The sequence below is a fragment of the Ranitomeya variabilis genome, chromosome 1 (genome assembly GCF_051348905.1).
Source record: "Ranitomeya variabilis isolate aRanVar5 chromosome 1, aRanVar5.hap1, whole genome shotgun sequence".
Taxonomy (NCBI): Eukaryota; Metazoa; Chordata; class Amphibia; order Anura; family Dendrobatidae; genus Ranitomeya; species Ranitomeya variabilis.
Window position 1 is genome coordinate 509,966,714 of NC_135232.1, and position 22,959 is coordinate 509,989,672.

At 42.7% G+C, this 22,959-nt stretch overlaps 1 protein-coding gene across 7 annotated transcripts in view; it reads left to right on the forward strand.

Annotated features, from left to right (window-relative positions):
• MYO9B (myosin IXB) overlaps window positions 1-22,959 on the forward strand; it is a 343,844-nt gene that overhangs the window by 293,667 nt on the left and 27,218 nt on the right. For all 7 annotated transcript variants that reach the window (XM_077253219.1, XM_077253192.1, XM_077253210.1 and 4 more), the window contains 6 exons: window positions 731-804; window positions 2,460-2,643; window positions 8,248-8,376; window positions 11,404-11,509; window positions 13,975-14,106; window positions 21,188-21,311. In XM_077253219.1, coding sequence (XP_077109334.1) covers window positions 731-804; window positions 2,460-2,643; window positions 8,248-8,376; window positions 11,404-11,509; window positions 13,975-14,106; window positions 21,188-21,311 — 749 coding nt within the window. The remainder of the gene's footprint in view (window positions 1-730; window positions 805-2,459; window positions 2,644-8,247; window positions 8,377-11,403; window positions 11,510-13,974; window positions 14,107-21,187; window positions 21,312-22,959) is intronic.

The window sequence follows — 22,959 nt, forward strand, 5'->3', positions numbered from 1 at the left end:
AGATTATTGCTGTCCACTGGATGACCCCTGAAGGTGGAGTTGCCGGGGTCACATACCTTGCTATTCTCCTATCTGAAACCTTTATCTTTTCCCTCTCCCACCCATGGAGTTGTGAAGCTGAAATGTACAGGATTATGCTAACCAGACAGAGATGAAAGAAAACTACAATCATACAAATATATTCACAAACCAACAGAGTGGAACACAGGGGAGGGGTAGGTAGGTAGGAGAAACTAAATAGGGGAGGGTGAATTATTAGCATGTAAACCAACTCCACACAGAAATCTCTTGAATAAAACACTGATTTTGTCCTCCAACACCTAAACAGAAAGTAAGAACTATCACTGGCGTTTCCCAAGTGCCAGTGGCCTGGGAATATACAAGAGGGAAGTGGCCAGCACAGAACAGCTGAGGCAATTCAGGATGGAGAGCTCCAGGAGATCATCTGAACTGATTAACCCTTGCAATGACAGAGCAAGGACAACCTGCACTGTTATATAAAATGGTGAAGCGGTTCTAATCAGTGCAGGAGTTTGTGTGACCAGACTATGCAATCTTCTGGCCCATCTCTGTTGCGGTATCCCCGTGTCCATCAGTATCAAGTTTAGGGACATATTTAGTGTGACAATCCTGACAGTTTAGGAAATTTCACATGGGTATATAGTAAATAAAAGTGTCTTAATTTTCTCAAATAAAAATGCAGATTTCTAAACTGTGTGTCCTTCATTAGCATGCAAGATGATCTGCCACAAGAAATGCCAAAGCAAGATTCAAATTCTATGTATGCCAGCTGGAGTGAAACGTGTAAGTGCAACACAAGAGCAAAATGTCCAGAATCAAGACAAAGAAATTGCGCTGCACTATTTTAAGGAACGATTTGAATGTCTTAGGCTTTCTTTAAACTTCAGTTTTTTTCAACCCTGTGATTGTCCATTTTCTGACCTTTTGTGTCTTTTTTTGCCATCTGTGGTCTCTTGCTTATAGTGTAGGCCATCCTAGGTAGATATATTGGCTGAAACTGCTGTACTGCACCACCACGTGCGATTTGATTTTTTTTTTCCCTTCCTTTCTTCCAAGAGCCATAACTTTTTTTTACTTTTCTGTCAATGTAGCCGTATGAGGGCTTATTCTTTTTTGGACGAGTTGTACTTTTGATTGACCCAATTAATTTTATCATATAAGCATAATGGGAAAACAGGGAAAAAAATTCCAATTGTGGTGAAATTGCAAAAAAAATAATTGTGTGTTTTTCGTTTACCATATTCACTATGTGCTAAAACTGACCCACCAATATGATTCTTCAGGTCGATATGAGTGTTCAGATACCAAGCGTGTTAAATATTTTTTAAAAATAAAAAAAAAATGGAAGTGATGAAAGAAAAAATACGAAATTTGTGAGTGGAAAAATATGTGCTTATGTCGCCATTTTCAGAGACCTGTAGTGTCTCCATTTTTCGGGATTTGGGGTGGTTGAGGGCTTATATTTTTGCTCCCATACCGGATGTTTTTATTGATACCATTTTGGGGTAGATATGATGGTTTGCTAGCCTTTTACTGCATTTTATTGCAATGTTGCGGCAGTCAAAAAAAAAATATCATAATTCTGGCTTTTAATTTTTTTTTTTCTCATTATATGCGCTTCAGAGCTGTTGTGTAGCAGATATCATGAGTCAGCGTTCAGAGGAGACTTAGGGTATGTGCACACGCTGCGGAACCGCAGCGTTTCCGCAGCTGCGGGTCCACAGCGGTTTCCCATAAGTTTACAGTACAATGTAAACCTATGGGATACGAAAGCCGCAGTGCACATGCTGCGGAAAAAAACGCGCGGAAACGCAGCGGTTTATATTCCGCAGCATGTCAACTCTTTGTGCGGATTCCGCTGCGGGTTTACACCTGCTCCAATAGAAATCTGCAGGTGAAAACCCGCAGAGGAAACTGCAATAGAAACCGCGATAAATCCGCAGTAAAAGCCGCAGCGGTTTTTCACTGCGGATTTATCAAATCCGCTGCGGAAAATTCCGCAATGGAATCCGCAGCGTGTGCACAAGCCCTTACAATGAAACAGAGATATAGAGATTTTAGACAATGACACAGACTTGATAGGAGACTTATAATGACAGGCACCGGGGGTCTTCTACAGACCCTCGGCTGTCATGATAACTCATTGACACCCCCTGATCACATAACACTTGCCAATTGTTGGGTCTTTTGACGTGCCAGTGAGTGTTAAATGCCACTGTCGGAGATTGACAGCGGCATTCAACTTAACAATTGTGGGTGGATTGCGGATCCACCCACGGCTATTAAAGGCACAGATCAGCTGTCATGTGCAGGGAAAGATGCAGGCTCAGCGCCAGAGGCCGCATCAATGGCAGGAACACTTCCCTTTACGTCATTGTGCTTTTGAGAAAACTAATTTGTTTGTTACTATAGTAATTTTACTTTTAAACTTTAAACAGAACCCAGGCGGCCATCACTTTGGTGTTCATGTGGCAGACCTAATTAATGACACTACATCGGTACCCGTTGTCATGGAAATACTTCTTGAGTACTTGGAGATGCATGGTCTGTATACTGAAGGAATTTACCGCAAATCTGGTGCCGTTCATAGTATGCGAGAGCTGAAAGTGTCCTTAGAGAAAGGTATACCAACGATGAGTGAAAGCAATTCTTGAGTTTTAGATCTTGACACAATGGCATTTTAAGGAGAGAAAATCTAATACATGTACAATTAGCTTGAAGCATAAGGGCTTTTTGTTTTTGTTCCTTGGTGTACAGCCCTTGATTGCTCCTTGCAGATGTAATACATATCATATATTAGTAATTTTGAGCAAAGGAAAGCGAAATCAAGCTTCAGTATAAGCTCTGCTCAAATAAAGCCTGAATATTTTATGATTGCTGGATTTCCCTTTCCTTTATAATTACTACAAGTACAGCCCTGCACATCCATTCTTCCATTTAGCTATCGGTGAGCTGGGCTATACAATTTCACATCCTAGCTTTGGTATAGGTCAGTATTTTCTCTTCTTTTTTTTCGTGACCAGATCACACACCATTTGTAATTGATACTGTTTTCTGCACCTGCTCATTTACTTGTTAGTAGCGTTGAGCGATACCTTCCGATATTCAAAAGTATCAGTATCGGATTGGATCGGCCGATATCCAAAAAATATCGGATATCACCGATACCCGATACCAATACCCGATACCAATGCAAGTCAATTGGAAAAAAATATCGGAACATAAATAAGCCCTTTCTGTCCTTCTATATGCTGTTCCAGAGGGGGGGAAGAGTGTGGGCGGTGCGTGGGCGGACACTGTGAGTGTCTGTGTGTGCGGGCGGGGTCTGTGCGGGCCTGCCAGGGATCTGAGCCTACCCGGGGCTCTATGTTGGCTGCCGGGGCTGTATGCGGTGTGCCGGGGCTGTATGTGGGCTGCCCCGGGCTCTATGCGGCGTGGGGGGGGCTCTGTGCGGCGTGCTGAGGCTCTGTGCGTGTGTGCAGGCATTGTCCGATGGGACGACAAGTCCCATCGGATGATGCCTGCTACACTGACAGTGATTGACACATTAGCCAATGATTGGACAGTAGTAGTCCCATCATCCGGCTAATGTGTTGAATGAAAAAAAAAATAAAAAAAATACTCCATACGTACTCCATACGTACTCCATACGTACTCCATACGTACTCCATACGTACTCCATACGTACTCCATACGTACTCCATACAGTACATTCATACATGACATACATATAGACATACAGTACATTAAACATAGATTACATACTCACCATTACTTGTCATTTTGATCCCCGAAGCCAGTGTCAACCTGTAAAAAATATAAAAAAAACAAACAACCAATATACTCCATGTCCGCAGAAATCCACGAGTGTCCCACGACGATCTCCCGTGGAGAACGGCAGCAACAGCTGGTGCGACCGCTCCCCAGGGGCCCCAGAAACACAATGACGGGAGGAAGGTATTCCTCCGCCGCTGTAAAAGAAAAAAGTCCCTAGTCTGACTTATGGCATTGCTGTATGAGAAATTTTCCCAGGCAGCAATTGCCATAAAGTGAGATTTTGAACTTTAGTAACCTGAGTGATACCCTGCAGGAGCCATTGTCTCTTGTCAGTGTGTCACTGAGGGTCATATAGAGCAGTGACATCACCCGATGTCACTGTTCTATAGGGGAGATCGTCGTGGGACACTCGTTATTAATTGGACTACGGCGGACAGGTAGTATAAGGTTTATTATTTTACGTTTTTTGCAGGCGCTGAAGTCTGGTAAGTATGGTGAAATGAAGAATATTAAAATACTTTTCCTAATGTGTGCGTGTTTTATTAACCCTTTCTTACTATTGGATTAATAATGGATAGGCGTCTTATTGACGCCTCTCCGTTATTAACCCGGCTTAATGTCACCTTACAATAGCAAGGTGACATTAACCCCTTATTACCCCATATCCCACCGCTACACGGGAGTGGGAAGAGAGGGGCTAAGTGCCGGAATTGGCGCATCTTACAGATGCGCCATTTCTGGGGCGGCTGCGGACTGGTATTTGTAGCCGGGGAGGGCAATATCCACGGCCCCTCTCTAGGCTATGAATATCAGCCCGCAGCTGTCTGCGTAGCCTTTCTGGCTATAAAATATAGGGGGACCCCACGTCATTTTTTTTTGGGGGGGGGGGGTCCCCCTATTTTAATAGCCAGTAAAGGCTACGCAGACGGCTGTGGGCTGATATTCATAGCAGGCTACAAATATTGGCTCACGGCCGTCGGTTTTCCCCCTCTGGCGCAGAAAATTGCGTGGGAGCCCATGCCGTTTTTTTCAGGGTTTTTTTTTTTTTTTTTAAATTCAACGCTCATAAAGGCCTCTTTCACACTTGCGTCGGTACGGGTCCATTGCTATGCATCGGGCCGACGTACCGACGCACGTGAAATTTGTGCACAACATGGGCAGCGGATGCAGTTTTTCAACGCATCCGCTGCCCATTCTGAAGTCCGGGGAGGAGGGGGCGGAGTTTCGGCCACGCATGCACGGTAGAAAATGGCGGACGCGACGGACAAACATTAACTTGAACGTTTTTTCGTGCCGACGGTCCGCCAAAACACGACGGATCCGTTGCATGACGGGCGCGACGTATGGCCATCCGTCGCGATCCGTCGCTAATACAAGTCTATGGAAAAAAAATGCATCCTGCGAGCACATTTGCAGGATTTGTTTTTTTCCCAAAACGACGGATTGCGACGGATCGCTAAAAACGCAAGTGTGAAAGTAGCCTTAGAAACATTGGCCTTTCTATTATATATCTATGGATATATCTATCTATAGATATATTTATAGATAGATACATCTATAGATACATAGATGTATCTATCCATATATCTCGCTGCTTTCACACATCAGGTTTTTGCTGTCAGGCACATTCCAGCGAGTTTTGGAAAAAATTGATCCTTTTTTTCCGCCGGATCCGTTTTTTCCGCCGGATCCATTTTTTTCCGCCGGATCCGGTTTTTCCACCGGATCCATTTTTTTCCGCCAGATCCGATTTTTTTTCTCATAGAGTTGTATTAGCGCCGGATTGCGCCTGATGGCCACACGTTTCATCCGTTTTTTGCAGGATCCGCCAAAAAAGCTGTTTCCAACGGAAAGAAAACACATTCAGAGGAACGGTTTTTCTGTCCGGCGAAAAAACGCACAGCGACGGGATCCAGCAAAAAACAGATGAAACTGAGATGTGAAATGATGAATCCGGCCTCCGAATCAATTTTTTCATGCATGTTTCCATTCAAATCATGCACATTTTCCGTTTATTTATTTCCAAAAACTGCATCAAAACCGGTCAAAAAACGGAATGAAAGCTGCATCAAAAACCGCACCAAAAACGGCACCAAAAACTACATGTCGTGTTTTGGCGGACCGTCGACACGAAAAAACGTTCAAGTGAACGTTTTTTTTGTCCATCATGTCCGCCATTTTCTACCGCGCATGCGCGGCAGAAACTCCGCCCCCTCCTCCCCGGACTTCAGAATGGGCAGCGAATGCGTTGAAAAACTGCATCCGCTGCCCACGTCGTGCACAAATTTCACAACGTGCGTCGGCCCGACGCATAGCGACGGACCCGTACCGACGCAAGTGTGAAAGAGGCCTTTATGAGCGTTGAATTTAAAAAAACAAAAAAAAAGGGAAAAAAACGGCGTGGGCTCCCGCACAATTTTCTGTGCCAGAGGGGGAAAGCCGACGGCCGGGAGCCAATATTTGTAGCCTGCTATGAATATCAGCCCGCAGCTGTCTACGTAGCCTTTACTGGCTATTAAAATAGGGGGACCCCAAAAAAAATGACGTGGGGTCCCCCTATATTTTATAGCCAGAAAGGCTACGCAGAGAGCTGCGGGCTGATATTCATAGCCCAGTGAGGGGCCATGGATATTGCCCCCCCCCCCGGCTACAAGTACCAGTCCGCAGCCGCCCCGGAAATGGCGCATCTGTAAGATGCGCCGATTCCGGCACTTAGCCCCTCTCTTCCCACTCCCGTGTAGCGGTGGGATATGGGGTATTAAGGGGTTAATGTCACCTTGCTATTGTAAGGTGACATTAAGCTGGGTTAATAACGGAGAGGCGTCAATAAGATGCCTATCCATTATTAATCCAATAGTAAGAAAGGGTTAATAAAACCCGCACACATTAGGAAAAAGTATTTTAATATTCTTAATTTCATCATACTTACCATACTTCAGTGCCTGCAAAAAACGTAAAGTAATAAACCGTATACTACCTGTCCGCCATAATCCAATTAATAACGAGTGTCCCACGACGATCTCCCCTATAGAACAGTGACATCGGGTGATGTCACTGCTCTATAGGACCCTCAGTGACACACTGACAGGAGACAATGGCTCCTGCAGGGTATCACTCAGGTTACTAAAGTTCAAAATCTCACTTTACGGCAATTGCTGCCTGGGAAAATTTCTCATACAGCAATGGCATAAAGTGAGACTAGGGACTTTTTTTCTTTTTTTTTTTACAGCGGCGGAGGAATACCTTCCTCCCGTCATTGTGTTTCTGGGGCCCCTGGAGAGCGGTCGCAACAGCTGTTGCTGCCGTTCTCCACGGGAGATCGTCGTGGGACACTCGTGGATTTCTGCGGACAGGGAGTATATTGGTTGTTTGTTTTTTTTCATATTTTTTACAGATGACACTGGCTTCAGGGATCAAAATGACAAGTAATGGTGAGTATGTAATCTATGTTTAATGTACTGTATATCTATATGTATGTCATGTATGTAATGTATGAATGTACTGTATGTAGTATGTATGTATGCAGTATGTATGTAGTATGTATGTAGTGTTAATATATGTATGTAGCATGTATGTAGTATGTATGTAGCATGTATGTATGTATGTATGTAGCATGTATGTACGGTATGTAGTATGTATGTATGTAGTATGTAGCATGTATGGAGTTTTTTTGTTGTTTTTTTTACATTCAACACATTAGCCGGATGATGGGACTACTACTTTCCCATCATTGGCTAATGTGTCAATCACTGTCATTGTAGCAGGCATAGCCCGATGGGACTTGTAGTCCCATTGGACGATGCCTGCACAGACACAAAGACCCCCGGCAGGCCGTACAAACCCCCCGGCAGGTCGTACAGACCCCCTGGCAGGTCGCACAGACCCCCCCCGGAGAGGCCGTACAGACCCCCCGGCAGGCCGCACAGACCCCCCGGAGAGGCCGTACAGACCCCCCGGCAGGCCGTACAGACCCCCCGGCAGGCCGCACAGACCCCCGGCAGGCCGTATAGACTGCCGGCAGGCACGCACAGACCCCGCCCGCACAGAGACACCCAGTCGCTGCCCACGCACCGCCCACACTCAATTATACTGCATTTTTGCACTGTGGGAACTTCCGATTCCGGTATCCGATATCGCAAAAATATCGGAACTCTGTATCGGAATTCCGATACAGCGAATATCGGCCGATACCCGATATTTGCAGTATCTGAATGCTCAACACTACTTGTTAGTTATTCTCATTTCAGTAGAAGTCAGTTTATGCCTAGATCAGATGGTACATGCATACCAATTATTTGCATTGTTAAAAATGATGCACCAATTGTATTATTACTGCTTTATAGTGGCAGCCATAGTTTGGGGTTTCTTCTGTTTATTTTAATTTTATTTTTTTTATTGAATGTTTGGATTTCTCATGTACAGTAATTGCTCCACCTTTGTTCTCAACAGACCCAACTTCTGTTAAACTTGCTAAGTATACAGTCCATGCAATCTCTGGGATTCTAAAACAATGGTTGCGTGAGTTGACTGAACCTCTAATGACATTTGCACAATACAGTGAGTTCCTGAAAGCTGTGGGTAAGTGAACTTTTTCCTTTACTTAGTCTACTTTGTTACATTTGGATTCATGAACTTAAAATATAATTTTGTGTTTTTTATAATTTTCAGAAACTATTTACATATACATGAGGGGGGCTGCTTTAACATTTGGCATGCATGCTTACAATCAACAATTGCCATGGCCTTCGTTTTTGTTTTTGTCCCTAAGTACATGCTACATGTAAATGCAACTTAGGGTGCAAACTTTCATTCTAAATCTCATGTGTTGACTTGAATAGCTTCACATGCTTGTCCGCATGGCGGTTGAACAGAAGAGCTGGCTATTATTAACATGCACTTGTATGGCACTTAAAGTAGACCAGACTCAGTTTATGCTGTGTTTCTTTTTGCATGAAAACATGTCCGATTACGGTACACTGGTTTTATTGGATCAACACTTGACCACACGCTGACCAAAAATATGGTGGTTTACTTAAATAGCGTATGTATGTATGTATATACCGTATATACTCAAGTATAAGCCGAGACCCCTAATTTTGCCACGAAAACGTGGGAAAACTTATTGACTCGAGTATAAGCCTAGGGTGGGAAATGCAGCAGCTACTGGTAAATTTCAAAAATAAAAATAGATACCAATAAAAGTAAAATTAATTGAGACATCAGTAGGTTGAATGTTTTTGAATATCCATATTGAATCAGGAGCCTCATATAATGCTCTATACAGTTCATGATGGGCCCCATAAGATGCTCCATACAAAATATGCTCTATATAATGCTCCATAAAGTTCATAATGGGCCCCATAAGATGCTCCATACAACAATATGCCCCATATAATGCGGCACAAAGGTTAATAATGGCCCCATAAGATGCTCCATACAAAAATATGCCCCATATAATTCTGCACAAAGGTTAATAATGGCTCCATAAGATGCTCCATTTAAAATATGCCCCATATATTGCTGCACAAAGGTTAATGATGGCCCCATAAGATGCTCCATAGTATAATATACCCCATATGCTGCTCCATAAAGGTTGATGGCCCCTTAAGATGCTACATGGCATAATATGCCCCATATTCCATAAAGGTTGATGGCCCCATTAGATGCTCCATAGAATAATAAGCCCCATATGCTGCTGTGATTACAAAACAAATAACATACTCTCCTCTCGTCGCTGGGCGCCGAGTGCCAGTGTCCTGAGCAGGCAGGGACACTGGCACGCTATGGGGGCCAGGTGCCGGAGTCGCCGCTGGCTCAGGCCCCCGGCACTTGTGATATTCACATTTCCCTGTTCCACCGCGACGTGCCACTGTGTCTTTCGGCTCTCTGCAGTGACTGTTCAGGCAGAGGCCGCGCACTAAACACATCATCGCCCCCTCTGACCTGAACGTCACAGCCAGAGGATGCGAAAGACACAGTACGGCACTGGGACAGGGACAGTTGAATATCACATGGCTCACCCTCCCCCATCATACTTACCCCCCTGGCACGGTCTTTGCAAATCCCTGCTTCTCCGATAATATCCAGCGCGCGCCGGCAGCTTGTTCCTGTGTTCAGTGGTCACATGGTATCGCTCATTAAAGTAATGAATATGCGGCTCCCCCACTATGGGAGTGGAGTCGTGTCCCTATTCATTACTTTAATGAGCGGTACCACGTGACCCCTGAACACAGGAACAGCTGCAGGTGCCAGAGACCATCTGAGAAGCGGGGACGTGCAGAGACCGCGCCGGGAGGAGGCGAGTATGATGTGACGGCCGCTACTCCTGCCGCTATCCCCCCCCCCGCCTGGGACAATGACTTGAGTATAAGTCACTCCATGACCTTAATGTGCTTCTTTTTGAGCCACTCCTTTGTTGCCTTGGCTGTATGTTTTGGTCATTGTCTTGCTGGGAGACCCAGCCACAACTCATTTTTAATGTCCTGGTGGAGGTAAGGAAGTTGTTCGTCAGGATTTTACGGTACATGGCTCCATCCATTCTTCCATTGATGTGAATTAGTTTTGTGCCCTTAGCAGAGAAACACCCCCAAAACATAACGTTTCCACCTCCATGCTTGACAGTGGAGACGGAGTTCTTCGGGTGGGTCATAGACAGCATTTCTCTTCCTCCAAACATGGCGAGTTGAGTTAATGCCAAAGACCTTACTTTTTTGTCTTATCGACCATAGCACCTTCTCCCAATTACTCATAGCATCATCCAAGTGTTCACTGGCAAACTTCTGACGGACCTGCACATGTAACTTCTTGAGCAGGAGGACCTCGTGGGCACTGCAGGATTTTAATCCTTTACGGTGTAATGTGTTAGCAATGGTTTTCTTTGTGACTGTGGTCCCAGCTGCCTTGAGAGCATTAACAAGTTCCCCCCATGTAGTTTTAGGCTGATCTCTCACCTTCCTCATGATCAAGGATACCCCATGAGGTGAGATTTTGCATGGTGCCCTAGATCGATGTCGATTGACAGTCATTATGTAATTCTTCCATTTTCTTACTATTGCACCAACAGTTGTCTCCTTCTCACCCAGCGTCTTACTTATGGTTTTATAGCCCATTCCAGCTTTGTGCAGGTCTATTATCTTGTCTCGGATATTGTTATAAATCTCTTTGGTCTTGCCCATGTTGTAGAGGTTAGCCTGGCTGATTAGCTGAGTCTGTGGACAGAAGTCTTTTATAAAGGTGACTATGTAAGAGAGTTGTCTTTAATGCAGGTAACGAGTTGATTAGGAGCGTCTAACTGGTCTGTAGGTGCCAGAATTCTTAATGATTCGTAGGGGATCAAATACTTATTTCTCACTGCAAAATGTAAATACATTTATATAATTTATACAATGTGATTTTATGGATTTTATTTTTGATATTCTACCTCTCAATGTTAAAATTAACCCACCCTTAAAATTACAGACTGTGCATGTCTTTTGTCAGTGGGCAAACTTGCAAACTCCGCAAGGGATCAAATACTTATTTATATATCATTTTTATTTTCATTACTGTAAATGTAGAATTCGAAGATCCACTGCACTTGCAACTGTTTTTTTTTTTTTTTTTCAGAGCTGCCAGGAAAGCAGGAACAGCTTTGTGCCATTTATAAAGTTCTTGGACAGCTCCCGCAGGCCAACTACAACAGTTTGGAAAGATTGATCTTCCACCTTGTCAAGTTAGTAGAACACGTTCTACTTCTTTTCTGAAACTGATAAAATATACATATCCGTATTATACCATTCTGTATTAAAGTCAATTTAGTCACCATGTTTCTCAATACAGACTACATACATTACTAAGTCTACGTTCACATTTGCGGTCTGCGCCGCAGCATCGGGCGCCGCAGCGTCGCCGCATGCATCATGCGCCCCTATATTTAACATGGGGGCGCATGGACATGCGTCGCACTTGCGTTTTGCGCCGCATGCGTCACTGCGGCGCACGCGTCCGGGCGCAGAGGACGCAGCAAGTTGCATTTTTGCTGCGTCCAAAATCAATCAAAAAAAGGACGCATGCGGCGCAAAACGCAGCGTTGTGCATGCGTTTTGCTGCGTTTTTGTTTGCGTTGTGCGTTGCGGCGCCGACGCTGCGGCGCACAACGCAAATGTGAACGTAGCCTAAATAATGTCTTTAAAAAAAAATTGCCATTTATTATATTAATTAAAAATAATCGGTACTAAAATGTAAAAAAAATAAAAATAATACACGTAGACTACAACGCATTTCAAATCCTAGTCTACGGGTTCTAAATCATAACTATAAAAAATAATCTGGTCTGGCTAAAAAACGATTTTTCTCCGGGACTGAGGGAATGTCAATCCTGGGCAAAAGTTAACCCTTAAGAATAGCCACAAATGGATATATATATAATGAAGTTTCATCAAACAAGTATATAACAATGCAAAAAGATATACATAGGTATATATAATCAGAAGTTTAATAAATGTATTGTTTATACACTGTCATCGCTGTGCACAAATAAAATTACCATAAAGAAATATAAGGTAGAAAATTCTAAGCAGATAAACGTTACACTGGATATATGGCAATGGGTTAGAGAATCACTGTAGCTCTAGATATCCGACCTGCAGTAAGGGTGTTTCCAATGTGGGCAAAGAGTTAACCCTTGGGGATAACGACAAATAAATGAGTATAACTAAATCTTATCAAACTGATAAATAATAATACAAAAATATACATAAATGTATGTAATATATATAACTTTATAGTAATAAATATAAGATGGTAATCTGTAAAAAGTAAAAAAAAAGCTCTGCTAACACCAACTTGGCCTTAACTAAAGTGAACATATTAGATGCCAAATGTGTGACTGCTAAAATCTCTGCAACGGAGATGACAAATTTAAAAAAACAAAAACAAAACTGCTTTATTCAATAGGCAGCCATTATTACATCATGTGTTCAGTTGGAATGTAAAAATTTAGTCTTTAATGTTTGCCCATCCTACCTCACTGACGGCTACACTGTGAATTTTTAGCAGCAGCAAAGAAGGTCACCGAGGATTTGTCGTTTAATCCCTTCGCAACCTTCGACGCACCTAGTACGTCATGGTTGGGAAGTGCTGTGCACGCGATTGCCGCCAGGTGTTCAGCTGATATGACAGCTGACACAGTCGCTCGCTGCCAAGGGATGTGCCTGCACCGCTCCCAGCAGTTTAACCCCAGCATTTCGAAAGGAGGGAGAGGGCACCCTCTGCCATCCGATGAGTGCCTCTGCGATGTCTTCATGGGGACCCGATCGTTACGATGGTGACCTGATGTCATGCGCAGTGCATGATCTAACTAACTTGTGTCAGTGCAAGTGTAACTGAAAGATCTGTGTAAGGGTACGTTCACACAGGACTTTTTTGCTGCTTTTTTTTGCTGCTTTTCTTTATGCTAATTTTCAGCTGCTTTTTACAGTACCAGTAAAGCCTATGAGATTTCAGAAATCTCATGCACACACGTTGGTTTTTTGTTTGATCAGTATTTTCTGCTTTGCTGCTTTTTTTGGACATAGGGCATGTCACTTCTTTCAGCGTTTTTGCTGCGTTTTTGCAGCGTTTTTTCACCCATTGACTTGAATGGGTGATGAAAAAAATGCTGCAAAAACGCTGAAAAAACGCATGTAGCATTATTTGCTGCATTTTTTGTGCAGAAAATCATGGCCAGCAGGAAGGGATCTCACAGCCAAGAGCTTAGGGGTGTGGTTAGTGAGGTGTGAAGAGCCATTGTGAGCCATTGTGAGGTGTCCTGATTGTGATCTATTGTGAGGGAGTTCCTGGTAGTAAGGTGTGAAGAGCCATTGTGAGGTGTGAAGAGCCATTGTGAGGTGTCCTATAGCAGCTGAAAATTGGCATAAAAAAAGCAGCAAAAATCTGCAGCAAAAATCTGCAGCAAAAAAGTCCTGTGTGAACGTACCCAAAAAACGCACCAAAAACGCACCAAAATAACGCACCTAAATTAGCATAAAAAAAAGCAGCAAAAAAAAGCAGCAAAAAAGTCCTGTGTGAACGTACCCTAATAATGAAAGCAGTTTGTACTTTGGATTCTGGTGACAGATCCGTCTTATGTCTAGGTAAGTATTTTATAACTTTGCTTCATTGACCGCTTTGTAAAGCACGGACCTTTTTTCTTTTCAGAGTTGCTCTTTTAGAAGATATGAATCTTATGTCTTCAAATTCTTTGGCAATCATTTTTGCACCTTGCATACTTCGCTGTCCAGATAATTATGACCCTTTAACAAGCATGAAGGAAGTGTCCAAAGCCACTGCGTAAGTGACAGTCAAATGTTATTTGAATCATTGATTTTTTGAAATTATTGAAGATATTGTTGATTTTTGTATTTTTCTAAATATTCTGCTATGTTAAGGAAGCACTCCCATTAACATTTTTAACCTCTTTATATATTGCATTCATCATATTATATAGCACTGTTTACTTACAATTGCTCATTTTACCTTTTTACCCGGTCAATTCTTCTAATTTCTCTGCTCTATGTAGAAACAGTAAGTCTTTTCCATGCATGAATCATTACGCTCCAACTCCTGTCTCAGCTGCTCAGCTCCTCTGCCTGCAAGGGACTTTATCAGTGATGACTCTTGCAGGAAAATGAGACTTCCTGTTTCTACATAGAATGTGGAAGGATTCAGATTCAGCTAATGTTTTTAACCCCTTTCTGCCATTGGACGTACTATTCTGTCCATGTGGGGTGGGCCCTACTTCCCAAGGACGGAATAGTACGTCCAGCGCGATCAGCCGCGCTCACGGGGGGAGCACGGCCGATCGCGGCCGGGTGTCAGCTGACTGTCGCAGCTGACATCCGGCACTATGTGCCAGGAGCGGTCACGGACCGCCCCCGGCACATTAAGCCCCGGCACACTGCGATCAAAGATGATCGCAGTGTTCTGGCGGTATAGGGAAGCATCCGCAGGGAGGGGGCTCCCTGCGGGCTTCCCTGAGACGATCGGTACATGGCGATGTGCTCACCTTGTACCGAGCGTCTCCTTCCTGCAAGCCCCGGATCCAAAATGGCCGCGGGGCTGCATCCGGGTCCTGCAGGGAGGTGGCTTCACAGCGCCTGCTCAGAGCAGGCGTCGGGAAGCCTCCAGCAAATCTGTCACTTTACTGTGATGCCCCCCCCTGGGGCACAGTAAAAAAGTAAAAAAAAAAAAAAATTTTACATGTGTAATAAAAAAAAAACCTAAATAAATAGTAAACAAAATATATATTGTTCCAATAAATACATTCCTTTATCTAAATAAAAAAACAAAAACAATAAAAGTTCACATATTTAGTATCACCGCGTCCATAACGACCCGACCTATAAAACTGTCCCACTAGTTTAACCCCTTCAGTGAACACCGTAAAAAAAAAAAAAAAAACTAGGCAAAAAACAACGCTTTATTATCATACCGCCGAACAAAAAGTGGAATAGCACGCGATCAAAAAGACAGAAATAACCATTGTACCGCTGAAAACGTTGGAGTCGGTAGAAATGTACCGACTCCAGCTTTAAAAAAAAATGTATTAATATTTCATAATTGAACTTTCATATGAATTTTATAAATGTTACTCAAATATATATGTTCTATCAAACTATGAACAACAGTGATAAGCAGTTCTGCTGGAGATAGAGACATTTTTTACTTCTTGTGTGTCACTGTTCTCCACTGCCCTTATCTAATCTTATACTTGGTTAACCTCATGCTGCCCCAACCCCCCTACTTACAATGTATGAAACTGAAAGTGAAAATGTGTTGCAGATTCTTAGTAGTAAAGCTCCTCCTCTAGACTAGATGTTTACTAGGTGTGCGTCTTCCAAGCATCTCACAGCTGCTACTCAGAAGAGGAAGACTGTAAGAAGTATTATGCTTTCAACAAACTTTGCATCAGTTAACTGTGAGTACATGAGGAACATGACCACTATATCAGTTGTACGACCTGGCAATAATTTTGTATAATTGTTTTTAGGAAAAACAATTGTCATTTGGATTGTGAATGCAGAATTAAAAACCTGAGAATGTCAAAGAAGTGTCACATTAAATCAGCTGTATTTGAACATTTCACCATCACTCAAGATAGAAAACATTATGTCTGTCAGTGTATGACAAATGATCCAGACAAAAACAAATGCTGTGAAGCCAAAATCAGTGCATATTCAGGCAAAGATAAAAATGCTCCTACCAGAGCTTCTAATCTAAAGAGACATTTACAGCACTTTCATCCAGAAATACTGAAAGCAGTTGATGAGAAAGACTGCATCCAAACCAATGAACCAGTGCCCAGCTCTTCCAGCCAAACAAAGGAGCAGAGAACTTTACAGCCATCAGTTGCAAGATATTTTGTAAGTGACAAAGTTTCTGTAACAATGACAGTAAATACATTTAAAAAACAGATCATAGAGCTTGTTGTAAAGGATAGTGTGCCTATTTCATTATTTTCACTTCCAGCCTTTTTGTGTCTGAATGGGGAAATGGCCTGCAAGCTTGGTGTCTCTGGAGAGAGAGAGTATTAGAAAATTGGTAATCGAAGAAGCTTTTAAACAAAAGGAAGAACTTAAAAAAACTCTCAAGGGACGCTTTCTGTTTCTTAAAATGGATGCCTGCACACGTCACAGAGTGAACTATTTTGCCATCAATGTCCGATTTGTTTGTGACAAAACTGAAATAGTTATCAAGACATTGGCAGTAAAAGACACCAAAGCTCATCACACCAGTGAGTTTCTCCAGGTCTTGGTGGAAAAGGTTCTGCAAGACTATGAGCTTAAAAAAGAGCAAGTTCTTTCTGTCGTAACTGACAATGCTTCAAATATGATAAGTACTATTAAACTAATGAATGAGAGTAATGATGGTAACCAGCAGCTAGAAGAACATTCTGGGTCCACAGACACCGAAATGTTTGAAATAGAGGAACACAGTATTGTAACTGAGGAGCAAACTGAAGTTGCTTCAGATGAACAGCAACATGATAGTTTAGATGATCTTGTTGAAACTGTGTCAATACGTTCTTTCATTCATCACATGCGCTGTGTTGTGCATACGCTACAGCTGGCTATAAGAGACAGTCTGCAAGCAGGACATGCTGCTGCACTGATTGGCAAGGTGAGAAAATTGGCTACTGTTGCCAGAACCCCTAAAGTTTACTAAATTTTGAAGAGATGTGCTGGATAAGGGGCAATTATTGATCAAGCCACATGATGGGGCAGTACTTACTTAAAATGATTCAGCGCTTGGTTGAACTGAAAACCTTTCTTGTAGACATGGCTAACCCTCAACTGACGCTAAATGAAAGTCCGTGGAATCAGGTGACTGAGCTGGAAAAATTGCTAGAGCACCCATTTACAGTGACTAAAAAAATTACAAGCAGACGACTTAACTCCAGGTATTTTCTTAAAGGAGTGGAAGAACCTGATGTTTTGCCTGTCCCAAAGAGGAGGGTTAATTGCAAGTGGCATTGCTACATCAATGAAACGGAGAGAGGAGCTACTATTACAAAATAACATTCTTTTGGCAGCTGTTTATGTAGACCCAATGCATCGGATTCTTCTAGATGATCAACAGCTAACTAAAGGAAAAGAAGCTCTGTTTGAAATAGCAGTAAGGATGAAAGGGTTGCAGAACAGTCAGGAGGAACAAGAAGAATTTGGTCGTCTTGCCACATCTTCACCCTCATCAACTGATGAAGAATTTAATTTCGAAAAAATTTTGGATCACAAGGACCGTGCAAAGCATTCCCGCATAGAAGAAGAGTCATCCCCATCAAAGAACACAGCCAGTACATTTCAGCAGAATTTTTCATGTGCACTAAAAGAAATTGAGAAATTTGACCGTTCATCAAAAATAACAGTGCAACAAGCGATTCCTCTGTATCCTGACATTGTCAGAGATGTTGCCCGAGTGGTTACTGCTTTGCCACCAACCCAAGTTAGTGTAGAGAGGTTATCTGCTCTCAAAATAATTAGATCAGATTTGAGGGCATCCATGAAGGAGGATCAGACAGAGGCAATACTGTTTCTGAGGACAAATTTATAGATTTCTTCTTAACTGCATAACCGTGTTTATTGCATATTTACTTACAAGAGTTTAGAAAAGTTTATAAAAGTTATTTGCTATATTCTAATTGTATTCTAATAAATATAGTTTTTGCTCTAAGTGGTCTGATTACTTATATGATGGTGAGAAACTGAATAAGCACGATGTTAATATTTTACAACAGTACATTTATTGTTACGAATTGGCCATTTATGTCGGAGTCGGAACCTGATAAAATCCAGGAGTCGGAGTCGCAACTGTGGCTTACCGACTCCACAGCCCTGGTTATAGTCCTCAGAATAAAGCGATGCAAAAATAATTATTTTTTCTATAAAATAATTTTTATCGTATAAAAGCGCCAAAACATAAAAAAATGATATAAATGAGGTATTGCTGTAATCGTACTGACCCGAAGAATAAAACTGCTTTATCCATTTTACCAAATGCGGAACGGTATAAACGCCCCCCCAAAAAAAAAGAAATTCATGAATAGCTGTTTTTGTGTCATTCTGCCTCACAAACATCGGAATAAAAAGCGATCAAAAAATGTCTCGTGCCCGAAAATGTTACCAATAAAAACGTCAAGTTGTCCCGCAAAAAACAAGACCTCATATGACTCTGTGGACGAAAATATAGAAAAATGATAGCTCTCAAAATGTGGTAACGCAAAAAAACATTTTTTGCAATAAAAAGCGTCTTTTAGTGTGTGATAGCTGCCAATCAAAAATCCGCTAGAAAACCCGCTATAAATAGTAAATCAAACCCCCCTTCATCACCCCCTTAGTTAGGGAAAAATTTAAAAATTTTAAAAATGTATCTATTTCCATTTTCCCATTAGGGTTAGGGCTAGGGTTAAAGTTGGGGCTAGGGTTAGGGCTACAGTTAGGGTTGGGGCTAAAATTAGGGTTGGGGCTAAAGTTAGGGTTAGGGTTTGGATTACATTTACAGTTGGGAATAGGGTTGGGATTAGGGTTAGGGGTGTGTCAGGGTTAGGTGTGTGGTTAGGGTTACCGTTGAGATTAGGGTTAGGGGTGTGTTTGGATTAGGGTTTCAGTTATAATTGGGGGGTTTCCACTGTTTAGGCACATCAGGGGCTCTCCAAACGCAACATGGCGTCCGATCTCAATTCCAGCCAATTCTGCGTTGAAAAAGTAAAACGGTGCTCCTTCCCTTCCGAGCTCTCTCGTGTGCCCAAACAGGGGTTTACCCCAACATATGGGGTATCAGCGTACTCAGGACACATTTGGACAACAACTTTTGGGGTCCAATTTCTCCTGTTACCCATGGGAAAATACAAAACTGGGGGCTAAAAGATAATTTTTGTGGAAAAAAAAAAAATTATTTTCACGGCTCTGCGTTATAAACTGTTGTGAAACAGTTGGGGGTTCAAAGTTCTCAAAACACATCTAGATAAGTTCCTTGGAGGTCTAGTTTCCAATATGGGGTCACTTATGGGGGGTTTATACTGTTTAGTTACATCAGGGGCTCAGCAAATGCAACGTGACGCCTGCAGACCAATCCATCTAAGGCTGCATTCCAAATGGCGCTCCTTCCCTTCCGAGCTCTGCCATGCGCCCAAACGGTGGTTCCCCCCCACACATATTCATTATCAGCGTACTCAGGACAAATTGGGCAACAATTTACGGTGTTACCCTTGGAAAAATACAAAACTAAGAGCTAAAAAATAATTTTTGTGGGGAAAAAAAAGAATTTTTATTTTCACGGCTCTGCGTTATAAACTGTAGTGAAACACTTGGGGGTTCAAAGCTCTCACAACACATCTAGATGAGTTCCTTACGGGGTCTACTTTACAAAATGGTGTCACTTGTGGGGGGTTTCAATGTTTAGGCACCTCAGTGGCTCTCCAAACACAACATGGCGTCCCATCTCAATTCCAGTCAATTTTGCATTGAAAAGTCAAATCGCGCTCCTTCCCTTCCGAGCTCTGCCATGCGCCCAAACAGTGGTTTACCCCCACATATGAGGTATCAGCGTATTCAGGACAAATTGGACAACTTTTGGGGTCCAATTTCTTCTCTTACCCTTGGGAAAATAAAAAATTTGGGGCGAAAAAATCATTTTTGTGAAAAAATGATTTTTTATTTTTTCGGCTCTGCGTTAAAAGCTTCTGTGAAGCACTTGGTGGGTCAAAGTGCTCACCACACATCTAGATAAGTTCCTTAGAGGGTCTACTTTCCAAAATGGTGTCAGTTGTGGGGGGTTTCAATGTTTAGGCTCATCAGGGGCTCTCCAAACGCAACATGGCATCCCATCTCAATTCCAGTCAATTTTGCATTGAAAAGTAAAATGGTGCTCCTTCGCTTCTGAGCTCTGCCATGCGCCCAAACAGTGGTTTACCCCCACGTATGGGGTATCGGTGTACTCAGGACAAATTGTACAACAACTTTTGGGGTCCATTTTCTCCTGTTACCCTTGGTAAAATAAAACAAATTGGAGCTGAAGTACATTTTTTGTGTGAAAAAAAGTTAAATGTTCATTTTTATTTAAACATTCCAAAAATTCCTGTGAAACACCTGAAGGGTTAATAAACTTCTTGAATGTGGTTTTGTGCACCTTGAGGGGTGGTGGTTTTGTGCACCTTGAGGGGTGCAGGTTTTAGAATGGTGTCACACTTGGTTATTTTCTATCATATAGACCCCTCAAAATGACTTCAAATGAGATGTGGTCCCTAAAAAAAAAAATGGTGTTGTAAAAATGAGAAATTGCTGGTCAACTTTTAACCCTTATAACTCCCTAACAAAAAAAAATTTTTGGTTCCAAAATTGTGCTTATGTAAAGTAGTCATGTGGGAAATGTTACTTATTAAGTATTTTGTGTGACATATCTCTGTGATTTAATTGTATAAAAATTCAAAGTTGGAAAATTGCAAAATCTTAAAAATTTTCGCCAAACTTCCGTTTTTTTTTTCACAAATAAAAGGTAATATCAAATAAATTTTACCACTATCATGAAGTACAATATGTCACGGGAAAACAATGTCCGAATCACCGGGATCCGTTGAAGCATTCCAGAGGTATAACCTCATAAAGGGACAGTGGTCAGAATTGCAAAAATTGGCCCGGTCATTAACGTGCAAACCACCCTTGGGGGTAAAGGGGTTAATCATGTGATGTGATAGGCCTAATAGAAAAAGAAGAATTAGATGGGTAGAAAGGCAAAATGAGCAATTGTAAGTGCACAGTGCTGTATAATATGATTGCAGTATAGTAAGAGGATAAAAATGTTTATAGGAGTGCTTCTTTACTACAGAAATGTTCGTTTTTTAAAGTGCCAAATATAATACTTTGTTTTTCACTGTTAGATGTGTTGAGATGTTAATTAATGAGCAACTCAGGCAATATAAAATGAAAATGCAAGAAATTGGACTTCTGGAAGCAGCAGAGACTCGTGCAGTGTGCAGACTGTCACTTCTAAGGCAGAATTCGGTAAGTAATGTAAACAGAACTCAATGTTACATAGGGATTTTTATTTCTATATCAATTCCTTTGAATGCTTTTTGGAAAGTAGAGGGCCTTTTTCAAAATATAATATACTGCAATTTTCTAACAATTTTCTAATATACCGTATTTTCCGGCGTACAAGACGACTTTTTAACCCCTGAAAATCTTCTTAAAAGTCGGGGGTCGTCTTGTACGCCGGGAATCGCCTTGTACGCCGGGTGTATATGGTGGGTGGGTGGGGGGGAGTGGTCCTGATGACGACGAGGGGGCGTCTCACAGGAAAGTGAGTATCCCCCATTACCTTATCATAGCGCTGCAGCGTGGGGTCTCTGTGCTAGGAGCGGCGGCTGCTGTGCTGTGGTGCGGCGGCTCCTCTTCTGCAGTGTGGGGCCTCTGGTGCTGTGGGGCGGTGGCGGCGGCGTATCTTCATGCAGTCGGGGCTCCTCCGGCATCTCAAAGCCTGGAAGCCCCGCCGGCAACTCCATCGGTGTAATGCGGTGGCCTCCGGGAAAATGGCCGCTGCTTAGATTCAGATCTCGTGTCCCGAGATTTCGGGACGAGATCTGAATCTGAGCATGCGCAGCCCCCAGTGGCCATTTTCCCGGAGGCCACCGCATCGCACCTATTGAGCTGCCTCCGGGAAAATGGCCGCTGCTCAGATTCAGATCTCGTCTCCCGAGATCTCGGGACGAGATCTGAATCTGAGCAGCGGCCATTTTCCCGGAGGCCACCGCATTGTACCGATGGAGTTGCCGGCGGGGCCTCCAGGCTTTAATGAGATGCCGGAGGAGCCCCGACTGCATAAAGATCCGCCGCCACCCCACAGCACAGAGGCCCCACACTGCAGATGAGGAGCCGCCGCACCACAGCACAGCAGCCGCCGCTCCCAGCACAGAGACCCCACGCTGCAGCGCTATGATAAGGTAATGGGGGATACTCACTTTCCTGTGAGACGCCCCCTCGTCGTCATCAGGATCACTCCCCCCCCCCCCCCCCCCCCCAAAAGGCACATATTCACCGGCCCTATAAGACGACATACGGTGTATAAGAAGACCCCCGACTTTTAAGAAGATTTTATTTTTTAACTGGTAAAGTTGGGGGGTCGTCTTATACGCCCAGTCGTCTTATATGCCGGAAAATACGGTACTTCCATTTATTAAAATAAGTCTACATGAAATTCATGAAAGACGTCTAAACCAACGTAAGCTCAGAAAAAAACTAATTCTTTAAGACAAATGCTGCTTTTGCTATTCTGCATCACATAATACATATCCATCAAAAGTTTCTCACCTTGTGTATACTGTATGTATCATATTGGTCTATTGCTTATGTACATATTTATATGTATATAGGGTACGGAAAGTATTCAGACCCCTTTAAAACTTTTCACTCTTTATTTCATTGCAGTCATTTGGTAAATTCAAAAAAGTTCATTTTTTTTTCTTTGCTGTGTACGCTACACCCCATCTTGACTGAAAAAAAAAAAAAAAAAAACAGGATATCTCTGAGGAGAGGCTTTCGTCGGGCCACTCTGCCATAAAGGCCTGACTGGTTGAGGGCTGCAGTGATAGTTGACTTTGTGGAATCTTCTCCCATCTCCCTACTGCATCTCTGGAGCTCAGTCACAGGGATC